The sequence below is a fragment of the Nelusetta ayraudi genome, unplaced genomic scaffold (assembly GCF_046127955.1).
Source record: "Nelusetta ayraudi isolate G7.1 ecotype Tasmania unplaced genomic scaffold, CSIRO-AGI_Nayr_v1 ptg000006l, whole genome shotgun sequence".
Taxonomy (NCBI): Eukaryota; Metazoa; Chordata; class Actinopteri; order Tetraodontiformes; family Monacanthidae; genus Nelusetta; species Nelusetta ayraudi.
In genome coordinates this window covers 5,962,868-5,975,236 of record NW_027466056.1, presented here as the reverse complement: position 1 = coordinate 5,975,236, position 12,369 = coordinate 5,962,868, and the positions used below count along the sequence as shown (strand labels likewise).

Here is a 12,369-nt window from a genome sequence, read left to right as displayed (position 1 = left end):
CCTTTTTTTTTTACATTGCCAAAATGGCTTAAAAATTGAAAGAAGTGGGTAATGCCTTTGTGGGTAAAATGACATTTAGCATCTGGCATCTCCAACAGAGAGGTATTTGTCGTGCAGGATAGTTCCTGACTGGGTCTGGCCCCCGGAGGCCCTCTCACTTTACAACCTTGGAGGAGCTGTGACTGATGGGACCTTCTCTCGGGCGAGCTCGTGCACATCACCCGTGTAATTTTACTTCATACTTGCAAAACGGTCCCTCACATTAGACATGTTTAACCTTTTGTTATGTGAAACCGTTTTTGATTCGCAAAAGGTCAACCCAACCAGGAATTTTTTTTTTTTTTGAGGTTGGCAGGGGATCTGGAAAATAATCAATTAAGGTCTCTATGTACAGTGGCCACAGATCAGAGGAAGTTCAAAAAAAGTTGTTCTGACACAGCCCGAGCAATCAATTTCACAACGACTCTTAAAAGAACATTGTAGAAAATTGTAACCCCAAATGTGAATATGTTGGGATTTTTGATGGGATGGTTCAAATTTTTGAGGGGAAATTTGCCTTTTGCCGTGCTTCCTTGAAGCCATTTTTATTTTAAAGAATGAAGTGATTTTCTTAATAGAAAAGGGGCACTTGCATTGTATCTTAAGGTATGTCTTTCATAATGACAGAGTTTAAAGGGACACTTCAACATTTTTGGCAAACTGGCCATAAGAGCCATAGCAGTGCCTGTTCTTTTTTCTTTTTTTTTTTTTCGCAAATCCTTCGATTTGGGGGGGCAACTTTCTGGAGGAAATCACTGGGGAGTGACACAGTGCGACCTCAGGCAGTGCCGTATAGTTACTTGGTTTTTTGCCTCAAATAAATAAGGCGGTGTGCCTCGGTGAGTGAAGAAATAATCACCATCTACCATAAAAGGCTGCCGTGATCCGCCATCAGCTTCTTCTCAACACGCTTGACATGAAACATGTTGTTTCGATGACAGGAGAGGCTTGCCCTGATCATCTGAACATCACCCTCAACTTGCAAAAATGTTGAACTATCCCTTTAAACACTGTCATTATCAAACAGATACCGTCATTACAGGTCTCCCGTCCATTAAGAAAGGGAGACCTGTAGCATTCACCTCCAGTTCCTCAGATCGAAAAGAAAACAGCCAATTATAACTCAGGAGAATGAACCTACTCATACGCCTGCAGGGATTGGGAAGGAAGGCAATACGCAAATTTGCCAAAATGTTGAACAACCCCTAAAATGCTTTCATCTGAACTGTAGAAATCTAGAATTTCTTTTTTTCCACAATTTTTACAATCTGTAGAAATTTTTGCTTAAAATTTGTCAGACTCCGATCAGAGAGTAATGAAGCAGTAACTCTGTTACACACTGCCATTAGGCCAATAAACCTTTGCGGGTCCCCCGGCTAAGAACCTTAACACAGCATGAGATGGAAAAGCTTGCAGAGCGGCTAAAGCCCTGGAATGAGGCGATGTGTTGAGGATTAAATTGGGCCATCGCTGCGTCAGTTGCACTCACAGTCCTGGCCTGTGGGATTTTCAGGCAGCGGTGCAACAAATTGCTCCAAAAAAAAAGTTCCTGAACAATAAACGGTGTGAGTTATTTTTGTAGTTTGGCCCATGACCATACGAGATAGTCTTATTAAAAAAAAAACAACAACAACCTTGAAGCTTGATTGGATTGCACATTATTTTTACAGTAAAACCAGATTAGCACATCCAGATAGTTTGTTTAAAAAAAAAAATTGTTGCACATCCCAAGGGCTGAAGATCAAGAATTTTAAGGGCAACAACTTCACCTCTGACGTTTGTTTGGCTCATTTGACCTCGACGAACGCTGTGATATACTGTCCTCTAGTGGCGAATCGCTGATAGGATTTTGAAAAGTGCACAAAGTGGCAGTAAATTCACAGAACGCAAAAATTCTCTTGACGTGATCCTATCCTCCCTCCCACACCCCCAATGAAATTTATTAGGCAGAAGGTATTAGAAAGTAGTAGCTATAAGGTAGCATAGAAGGGTGAGGTAACTGTGCGTGTTTCTTTGGGGGAAAATACTAAATATTGACCAGATGGATCTCAGGGATTGGGTCAAATGTCAACAACAAAAAACAATGTGGAACTCGAGCTGTGTGCGTGACACACACACACACACACACACACACACACACACACACACACACACACACACACACACACACACACACACACACACACACACACACACACACACACTCTGCAAATGAAGCTAGTTAGAAGCGGACCTGAGGACAATTTTTAATTTCCAATATTTTCAAAAAAGAGGACAACACACTTGCATGGATGGACAAAAGCGCTGCCAAGATTTGTTTTTTTCCCTCTTTAATAACTCCAGAAGTCTACTATAATATGTTGTTCAATCAAAACAATAATGAGAATTTAAAAAATTGTGCAAAACCAAATGACAAACCCCGTCAAAAAGTAAAAAAGAAAAAAAAATATATATATAAACGTTAAGTGAAGTGAAGCACAGGCCCTTCTTGTTTGGTCAAGAGGTTTCAAACGTAGAGCCACTCGCTTGTATCCCAAGTTTCCGCGCACTCCTTCCGACTCAGCCGAAGAAATAAGTCTTGGGACGAGATTTCAACAAGCCCTTCGGGGACTCCTCGAGTTCCTCCGCATCGTGGAACGTTGTGCTGTGTATGATCTGTGACGTCCTCAGGCGAAGCCTCTCCAGTTTGGAGTTAACCCTGCCGAGCGAGGACTTCCTTCTGATAGGTTTCTCCCGGACCACAGGGCCGCTGGGGTCACCGGGATCCCCAGGGACGAGAAGTCTCAGGGGCCTCAAGTTGATTTGGAGGACCTTGGGGAACCTCCGCCGGCCTCCGTCGGTGCAGTCTCGGTTCTCGTTGCACTCGTACGCTCCGATGATGTCCCGCATGTCCAAGCCGACGTCGTTGGTGAGGTACTGGCAGGCCTTCTTGCCGCTGTAGTCACGGATCTCTACGTCGGCGTTGTACGCGCCCACCAGGAGCTTCACCACCTCCATGTGGCCGTGCATGGCGGCCACGTGGAGCGGCGTGTAGCCAGCGTTGGACCGGACGTCGACGCTGACGCCGATGCCGTGCTGCTTGGCAAAGTTGATCACGAGGGCCAGCAGTTCTGCCTTGCCGTGCTTGGCCGCCCAGTGGAGGCAGGTGAAACCGGTGATGAAGTCCTTCCTTAGGACAAGGCCGGGCTCCGCCGCGAGTAGGCGGTGCAGGCTGGCCCACTCCCCGTCCGATGCGCACATCATCCACTCGTGCTCCAGCGGGTCCAGGGTGACCACAGCCCTGTCCTCGTCCAAGTTGGACGAGACCATGGAGACGGAGTCGCTGTCGCTCCTCGAAGAGAGGCAGATGGAGTTGCGGAGTACCAGGCTTCGCCTCACCTGGGGGGACGAGCTCATCATGACCTCAATGAAGTGCCTGCGGCTGCCCTTTGGCGAGCCGGTGCCTTCGCTGCCAGACAAGCTGCCGGCTTCCAGGAGCCCATCGTCCTCGTCTTGGTGGGACCCTGCCTGGCGCCTGGTCACCCGTGCCGGGTCCCCCGGGGTTCCAGGTGCAAGACGTTCAATCTCAACCTGCCCATCCCTGTTGCCGAGCGCCCTAGTGAGTGCATATACCTGTCCTGTAGGACCAGTTTGAGCAGGCCCCGGCAGGATGAACATGGGATCCTCAACGGGGAGCGGCGAAGGCTCAATCACAGCGATTTCCGGTACGCCGGGAGCTTTGGGGACCTTCCTCGACCCCCTGGCGTCGCCCCGGAAACTCTGCCTGTTGCCCATCGCGCGTATATTGCCGACGAGCCGGCCGCGACGGCAGCACTCGCTCTCGCCGCCTGCTTTTTCCGGAAAAGCACTCCCGAGTGTGAAAACATGCGGAAACCGCAGCTGGTTGTCATTTCCGTAACCTGAGCCAGGTGCCGCTCCGACTTCCCACCGCTTGTCGCGTGCCTCCTCCTTGCCGCCTTCCCCGCGAGGACACTCTCGACTCGCTGCCCGTTCTGGGTCCACTCCGGTCCAGCTGCGCCCGCCCTCCTCCTCCTCGCGGAACTTTTTCCGCAGGCAAACGTACTTGACGCCGCTCTCCGCTCGCACGAGCGCGACGCCGTCCACGTAGCCTTTGAAGGCGGCGCGGGCGGCCGCCTTCTCCTCGCGGCCCTCGGGGAAAGCGGCGCTAAAATGTGCAATTAAGTCCGCGCGTTTCACCTTGCCGCCGCTCTCGCGCAGGTAGTGCAATATCGTCTCTCGGGTCACGTCAAAGTGACGATCGGCCATTGCGCTTGGCTAGTAAAGTTTTTCGTTCTTTATTTGATAGATAACGGTTCAGAGTAAACATTTAGTCATGACCGGACCGAACCGCCCCGCAGAGCAAGTGCCGGGTCGAATTAGCGCTCGGGACAGAGCCCGTAGTACTAGACTCCTCCTGCCGATTAACGGGATTGAGTTTCAGCTCTGCCTGTTGTATTTCTGGCCTGGCGGCGTCACCCGCCGCCTAGCAACCGAGTTCAGGGACCTGCCAATATCGGACCGTACCATGTCGCCCAGGCGGGTGAATAAACGAATAAACAAATAAATCAGGTATGGGCAAACCCACGGCCCGGGGGCCACGTGCGGCACGTTAAGCTTTTTAGTCCGGCCCGCCGAACTTGAAGAAATTATATTAATAGTAACTGAATAAGTCACAAAGTAGTATTTCATCCATATATTCAGTGTCTCTTAAGAGTAATTTCAATAAAGAGCTAAATATCGTGGTGCATAGACAGATATTTTTGTTGTAACTTTGCTTTTGTTAATTTTTAATTGACATTAAAGAACATGTTTTCTACATACTGTACATATCCCATGAGTTACTTTTCTCACCTATGAGGTGGGTCACAAAATCACTCCATCCATCTGCTCCTGGTCCGGCCCCTCTGTCACATTTTAGAACCTATTGTGGCCCACGAGTCAAACATTTTGCCCACCCCTGAAATAAACGGACTGAAATGTTTGTTAGGACAAATATTTCTTTTCCCCTACAGAGCTTTTGGATGAAAAAAATAAAAAATAAAAAAAAGTAAACCACACACTGTACGTGTCCGTATTTTCTGTAAAAGGTGCATTCACTCATTTATGAAAACTACAATAAAGAATTTGGTGCGAATATAATTAAACAATAAAAAAAAAAAAAAAAAAAAAATGTTACCCGTGAACCAATTTGATCGTCACTCTCAGTTAGCTGGAAAACTACTCAGTTGTTTTTGCGTCACACAACGGGACCGAACAAGTCTCTGACATTGAGCAATCGCCTGGAATAATGGGCACGTCCATCAGGTGTGCTTGCTACTAAGGTTGAGGGTGGGTCGGCATTATGACGGACATCATTCACAGTCATTATTCTAAAAAAGAATAATGTACAGGTATATTAAGATATACAGGAAACATATAGAAATGCATATTTAGCTTTGTGTTTAAAGCCCTTTGTGACACCACAAATAGCTGGTGTGTGTTTTAGTGACATTGACAAAAAAGAAAGTGAGAGGGAGAGTGGAGGATGAGCAATTTTTTTTTTGACCATAAATACACAGTATTGGGACTAAAAAATAAGTACATTTTGCACAACATCAAACCATCATATGAGATTTTGCAACATGTACTCGCCGAGCCTCTTCATTGTATTCATATTTGCTTTGATGTCCCAAAAAGCAAATTGCAGGTCAAAATAATATGGGAATGTAATGATACATCATTCATACCCACATTTAGCAAGATATATATTTGAAACAACTGCGTAGGCTAGTTTCAATTCACCAAAGAAACCACTTCAAACCGGCAAAGGACTATTCTGACAAATCGGGTACGAGCAGCATCTGGGAGTCCTTCCAAGCGTGCTGTATTCGCTGCGGCAAAACCTGTGGTACTGTAGCAGCGTAACCAAAACCAATTTTAAATACAAGAAGGAGTGTGTAGATAGAAAGACAGAAGTCTCACGTCAGGTGAACCTATCAGGGTATTTGTTTCAAAGACCTGAGTGCCGGGAGGACGTCATCCAGGCCGCTGACCCCTAAAATGCACAGACGACACACGAAAGAAGTGAGAATACAGAAACAAAGACACAAAGTTGTGCGCCGCTGTAACGAAGTAGCAAGTGGCACAGGCAGCGGACGCAAGTCAACTGCGTGGAAAGAGATGGCAAACAAGAGTGAGACACCACTGCGCATGTTCCCCTCACCTAGAATCTGCAGAATGTCCAGGATGAGGGTGTGAAAGGCGGGGAAGAACTCCTCGTGCTGCTTCACTTTGATGATGATGCTGTGAACAGACAAACAAATATACAAGGATGATGAGCGACGTTTCAGATATCAGAGCCCCCCCCGGCTGCCCTGCGAGGTTAGCAAGAGCCAGAGTTTAGTTACTGGAACAATGATCTCCCTGACAGTTTTCAAAACGTCAGATGCACTCTTACAGTACGAGACACAGTGATATTAATAATCTATATTTAGTCTTTACCCGTACCACACATCATCAATTTAACTTGTCTTACAGAGGCTTTATGCTCTGGGACAGTTTACTTCTCTTCCATATCTTCCCACTCACTCTTAAAAACCTCTTCATCATATCTAGTCACTTCCTGTCCTCTTCATTGCCTTACATCTTCATTCTATGCCTTTTTCCCATCCTCATACTGTATTTTGTACTTTGTTTACATTGTCCATTACTCGCCAAGTGATCTGTAATTTGACTATTTTTTTCTTATCTTATACTACTGACCTTTTATCTTATTTTTTTTTTTGTCAGAGTTTATTTGTTAGCCTCATTAATTTAAGTTGACTGTTATTATTGAAAGGGGTGGAACTCCTGTACAAACCCACTGGGCTTCATTTAATCTCTGCACCATTGATTTTTTTTTTTTTTGATTTGTGCTAAATAAATAAATACAATTAAATGATTGAATGAATGAATGAATGAATGAATGAATGAATGAATGAATGATCAGGAGTGTGTGGTGCGCCCCTGTGCGGACCTGTCGAGGTCGGCCGCTCCCAGCAGACTGGGCAATTCCGTGGACTGTTGGGTTGATGAAACCAGCTTGGCCACGTGGTTCACCACTTCAGCAGGAGGAACCCTGCTGTCTGCCACCAAAAACAAAATAGTTAAAAGAGTCAGCTCACGATTTTAAGCCTCCCTGTCTGAAGGAGTCATGAGTGTGTCGCGCAGGCGTCCGTCTGAGGGTCACCTAGCTCCAAAACATCCCGCAGGTTCCTCATGGCGTTGGTCACCTCCCCCAGTCGGGTGTACAGCTCGTTCATGCGCGGGTAGACCCCCTGGAGGGACTTCACGTCGAACAGCGTTTGGAAATGCGACACCATGGAGTTCAGCGTGTGCCGAGTGGGACTCCTGAGCACCTGCAACGCCACAGGGAACACGTGCTGGGTATCGTTCCAAAACAACAACAACATTTTTGTTTTCCATTTTACCGGAGATTCAAATGAGGATTTTCCTCTAAATCCTTTGCAAAAATGTTGCTTTATTTTCATCTACCTGAAAGAAGTGGAGCCACATTTTCGACTTCTGTCCGTGTGAAACACAATGACTGAACTAATGTTTAGTGGCAGCGAAGGATGGAATTGGGATTGATAAAGAAAATTAAGATTCGATTCAGGTTAATTATATCTTCTCTTTCAACTAATCCTTTCAGCACTAGATTTAATTCAACAATGGAACAGCCCATGAGAGAAGCAGCAGCACTACCTTCCCATCATCAGTTTCAGTGTTTTCCAGCATGGAGTCCACCAGTAGCATCATGTCCTCCACCTTGGCAGCACCACCGTCTTCATGGGGTGGCTGCCAGGGCATCAATCTGCTACTCAGTTTGTTTAAACCCTTTTTCAGGTCCTCAAAAGAAAAAACACACACAAAATTATTCTGTCTGAATAAAGTCAACAGCGTGTGACTGAGGGGTGTTTTTACCTTCAGCAGGCAGAGCTGCTGGGCCCAGAGCTCCAGGGTGGGCGGAAGCGTCTGGAAGTCGGTCTCCTGCCACCCGACGGGGAGGGGTTTCCGTCTGCGCAGTCCAAACGGAACCGCAGGATTGGTCGCCACGATGCTGATGTCACCCAGCAACTGGCGATCAAATGAGGGGGAAAAAAAACCCAACAAAAACCAACAAGAAAAAGTGTTTGACCGGGACGGTTTGTCTGAGAAAAGAAAACACACTGGGGGCCAAGACCGGACCGCTTGAACTCGTGCGCTGGTGCGGCGTACCTGCTGGTAACGAGCGCAGAGGCCAGATTCTGCGGTCGGCTCACCGCTGATCTGAGGCAGGATGTCGTCCCGAGGTGATCTGCGACAGACAGCGGGTTGAACGGCTTTTAAAATACCTACTGGGGGACCGACGGAGCCTTTCCTTGCTGATCCAGGGGCCTTAAATTAACCTTCAAGTACCAAGATGACATTAAGAAGAAAAAAAAAATCACACCTCTTCTCCAAGGTTTGCTTCAGATTATCCACCTCCGTCTTCAGCTCCTCTAATTGACCTCTGCAGTCCTTCTGCTGGTCCTGGTACGCCTTTGGACCACATGGAAAACGGGGTCAGCGTTCAGCTTTAGGGTAAAAAAAAAAAAAAAAAAAAAAAAGCAAGTCGTGACTTTGTACCAGCTCACCATGAGGACGCTTTTAAAAGACGCCATAGTGCCTCTGCCAGTCTTCTTGGCTTTGGATTGGTGGCTGGCTTGCGAACGCTCCGGGTGTCTTTTGCCGGATCTTGGATGAAGAGAACGAGGATGGGGGGAAATACTGGTTTAGCAAAATGCATCTGTGCAGGGGGTCAGTGGTTTGTATTTGCAAGCACATCTTCATTATCCACTGCACAACATGGGCATTTTAAATGGAATGGAACCGTATGAAAGGCACGCCTACCTGATCTCGTCCAGCAGCTGACTCATTTTGGCCTCGTAGAAGTCGATCACGTCCAGCGCCCTGAAGGCGTGGCGGCCGTGAGAAAACACCAGGGTCAAAGATTTTGTCTGGGCGATCAAAATTATGCGCTGGTGAAACTGGAGAGGGGACGAGGTGCTTACTGCTGGTCACCAAGCGAGTTCTGCTGGCAAGCTCGGTTGCAGACGTCCTGAAAAGCCCGACTTTGTCGCGCCAGCCGACGCTCCTCCTCTTTGACAGCGAAGTGAAGCTTCTTCTGGAGCCGAGCTGCCGACTCTCTCTGTTTGGACAGAGTCTCTTCTAGAACCCTGCATCGTGACTGGAAAGCAAAGTTGGGGTTTGGGTCGGGCGCCTGCATGGTTCCGTTCCGTTTTCATTGGGGTCGTCTCCACGCCTACCAGGGCTTCTTGTTTCTCCTGCTGCAGCTGCTGCGTGCAACCATACTGCCGCGCAGCCTTGCCCAGGCAGCGGTCCTCCAGTTCCTGCACTCTGGTCTTCACCCCGTCGAGCAGAACCTCCAGCTCCGCGCTCCTCTCGGAGTGGTGAACTGCTCGTCTCGTTTGCTCTTCAGCCTCCTCCCTTTAGGAGGCACACGGACAAGGACGCATTCTTAAGCTTAAGTAGCTTCGGCACTCACGATGGTTCCGAGAGTCGGCTCTTTGAAGTGAATGAAGAGAGCTGGCTCCTCATTGGCTGGGAGCCGGGTTTTTTTTTCTCGGCAGTCGATTGTCTTGTTTTTTTTTTTTGCGAAAGCCGCACAAGATTGGTCAAGATTGGTGGCACTGTCAATCTGCACTGAGCACTTCACCCCTGAGCGCCAGAGAGTCAAGGAGAGAAAAGGCGCAGTAAACCAGAAGACGGGTTGATGCATATAAAAAAAAAAAAAAGAAAACGGGATGAACAGAATAATAAATATCATACAACACACACAGACAGACACACAATAAAAACGGAATATTTTTATCTGAAAGCTGCTTTTGGTTTGTTTTGCAATTTTTTTGTTTTTATTTTGATGTTTGTTGATGTGTTCTTTCACTTGTACATAGGGGGGATCAATAAAGTTTTATTCTACTCTATTCTCCTATTCTAATAAAAAATTCTAACACGCATTTATTGGCTGCCTCTGAGGTAACTTTAATCTGACCTGGTGGATTTGGAAGGAGGGCCAGAGTTACAGTTGACTGGTCGTACCATTCAACAACCTTCACTTAGCTAGTAGCCCCATGGCACTCAAGGGTGGGACCATACGTGTGCTTACAGCGTTGGGGGGTGGTGCTAATCAGATTAAATGTCAAGAGACCAGGTGGTCGACACGCACAGCAGGTACATTATTAAATAGCCGTTGACCAGCCGGACATCGGGCACGTATGCTAATCTTCCTAATGACCTCACTTTGGGTGTTTCTGAAACTGATAACATTTCTTTCCCCATCTTTTGGACATCAAATTTCGCTAGCCATTCGCTATGAAAGGAAAACAAAAGCGGTATTTCTATTTTATGGACCGACTGTAGCGACTTAACCTGGAATTTCTGTCACTTCGACAATTTGACAAAACACTTGCGTTCACACTGTCAGGACATTTTATAGCTTGTTTAGCTGTACTAAATCAATCACAGTGCTTTTGATTTAACCAACAAGTGTTATGCGCACATGACACTCGTGAGCAAACGTTAACTTGCGTGTCCAGCACAACTCTTCGAAAGAAGAAACGCTGAACCACTGCTGACCCCAGTCTTGCTCGTCTATTAACCTGTGTAAGTGAATGTTGTTGTTTGTTGTTTTCACGCCATATCTTGAAATCATTTGCTACGCAGAAATAAAATTCAACAACTGTCCTAACATTTGACTCACTTGAGTTGGTTGTTGGACTTAATGAGCTCCTGGATGAGCGCCTGGCGTCTCTCGGAGTCGGCCAGCATCGTCCTCAGCGTCGTCCGCATCTCAACGGCAGACTTTTTGTCCAGCAGAACCAAATCTGAAATGTTTCACAACAGCTAGCGTTCAGGAGGTTTGCTGGCACCCGTTTTGAACCACTAGCAAGTTTTTTTTTCAAGCTTAGTGAAATTGTCATTTTCTTCAGCAAATACACTGTTTTCACTTGACTTAAAAAAAAAAAAAAAAAAAAGTCATCCTCTCACCAGGAAGGTTCTTGTTCTGCACTGGATTGGCAAAGTGGAGCGGCTTAAAGCCGTGATGCCGCAGAAGTTTGTTCACGTCGTCCCATTCCATCTGCTCCTGCTGTAATCCAGAAACACAATCAAACTCAGGCGGGAAGTTCTGACAAATCTCACCGCGGGAGGGGATCTGCGCTCTACCTGAAACCGCCTGCAAGTCCACAGATAAACAAAAGTCCCATTTCTGGGTTTTGAAACCTCATCGGTCCCACTGTCCATGTCCTTGTTTATCTAAGCTAAAACTTATTGAACTGAGGTGCCATCCTAGTGTAGCCAGTAATGTTATTTTGGGGAGGAGGGAAACAGAAAGTCTCCCTTAGTTGCCACCAAAGGTAATAGGAGGAGCAACTGGCCCAATGACTAAACGCAGGTCCCATTCGATCGTCTGAAACCACGCCCTCTACTTCTATTGTGACGGACAGGTATAAGTGTGTGTGTGTGTGTGTGTGTGTGTGTGTGTCAACAGACTTACCAGCTCCATTTTTTCACATCAACTTAGATGAAGAAGAAAAAAAAAGCTTGACAGAGATCCAGGATGAGTCGTTTCCTCGGATAATAACGCTTTAACACGGAACTCGCACTAGAAATGTGTCGTTAACATTTATGAGCTCATGGGGGAAACAGAAAACGACAACAAAAAAAATATGATATCAACGTAAGAGGGGGGGAAGTTGAATCTTTTCCTATCAATTCGGCACACAATTGAAAGTACTGGGCGAATTATAAGGTTAGAAAAAAAGTCGAAATGTGTTTCAACATCAGCACTGTTTCACGTTACAGTTGTTAAAAGCTAGTCTCGAGTTAGCCCAAATAGTTAGTTCGCTGTTTAGCTGATATTTCCTCAAGTGTGTGACGCTGAATTTTGAGACGAAATAAACACCTGCGCTGCAGCTTTAGCTTGAACCAAATGAGCGACAAAATATCGGCGTTTTCCAGGCTACCCTCCGATATGACGTTCTATTAGTTTACTCCGTGGTTTACTCTTGTCTCAACGTTTCGTCCCTTCCGCCTATTCAAACTAGTGCGTAGTGACGTAGTTGCCGCTGGCCAATCTGTGCGTTGGCAACGGAGACGTAACCGACGTGCTGTTAAAAGTTTTAAGATACGTGGTCGGGGGAAGAAGAAAAAAAAAAAAAAAAAAAAGATCTGCGGTGGGAAGTTGACCTTTATATTTTATTTGGCAAATTTGTAAATATAAAAATTCAACGCCATTATTTGTTTGTTTTAGTTGATGTTGATTACTATTTA

General features: G+C 46.4%; 2 protein-coding genes across 3 annotated transcripts; both read right to left on the bottom strand.

The window, feature by feature from the left end:
• Positions 1 to 1,969: 1,969 nt before the first annotated feature.
• LOC142882800 (ankyrin repeat domain-containing protein SOWAHC-like) lies at positions 1,970 to 4,525 on the bottom strand. The gene has a single exon (XM_076017461.1). The coding sequence runs from the start codon at positions 4,303 to 4,305 to the stop codon at positions 2,599 to 2,601; it is 1,707 nt and encodes a 568-aa protein (XP_075873576.1). The 5' UTR covers positions 4,306 to 4,525; the 3' UTR covers positions 1,970 to 2,598.
• A 278-nt stretch (positions 4,526 to 4,803) lies between these two features.
• Positions 4,804 to 12,152, bottom strand: cep70 (centrosomal protein 70). Of its 2 annotated transcripts, none has more exons than XM_076017462.1 (15): positions 11,263 to 11,355; positions 11,086 to 11,185; positions 10,799 to 10,922; positions 9,345 to 9,525; positions 9,090 to 9,265; positions 8,929 to 8,988; positions 8,673 to 8,772; positions 8,489 to 8,577; positions 8,275 to 8,353; positions 7,981 to 8,133; positions 7,762 to 7,905; positions 7,247 to 7,415; positions 7,034 to 7,142; positions 6,242 to 6,321; positions 4,804 to 6,073 (listed from the first exon to the last, which is right to left on the bottom strand). In XM_076017462.1, the coding sequence occupies exons 1-15, from the start codon at positions 11,338 to 11,340 to the stop codon at positions 6,015 to 6,017; spliced, it is 1,701 nt and encodes a 566-aa protein (XP_075873577.1). In that variant the 5' UTR covers positions 11,341 to 11,355; the 3' UTR covers positions 4,804 to 6,014. The 2 variants fall into 2 exon arrangements, with proteins under 2 accessions (XP_075873577.1, XP_075873578.1); XM_076017463.1 differs by lacking the exon at positions 11,263 to 11,355 and adding an exon at positions 11,594 to 12,152 and having other exon boundaries at positions 4,806 to 6,073.
• Positions 12,153 to 12,369: the final 217 nt, after the last annotated feature.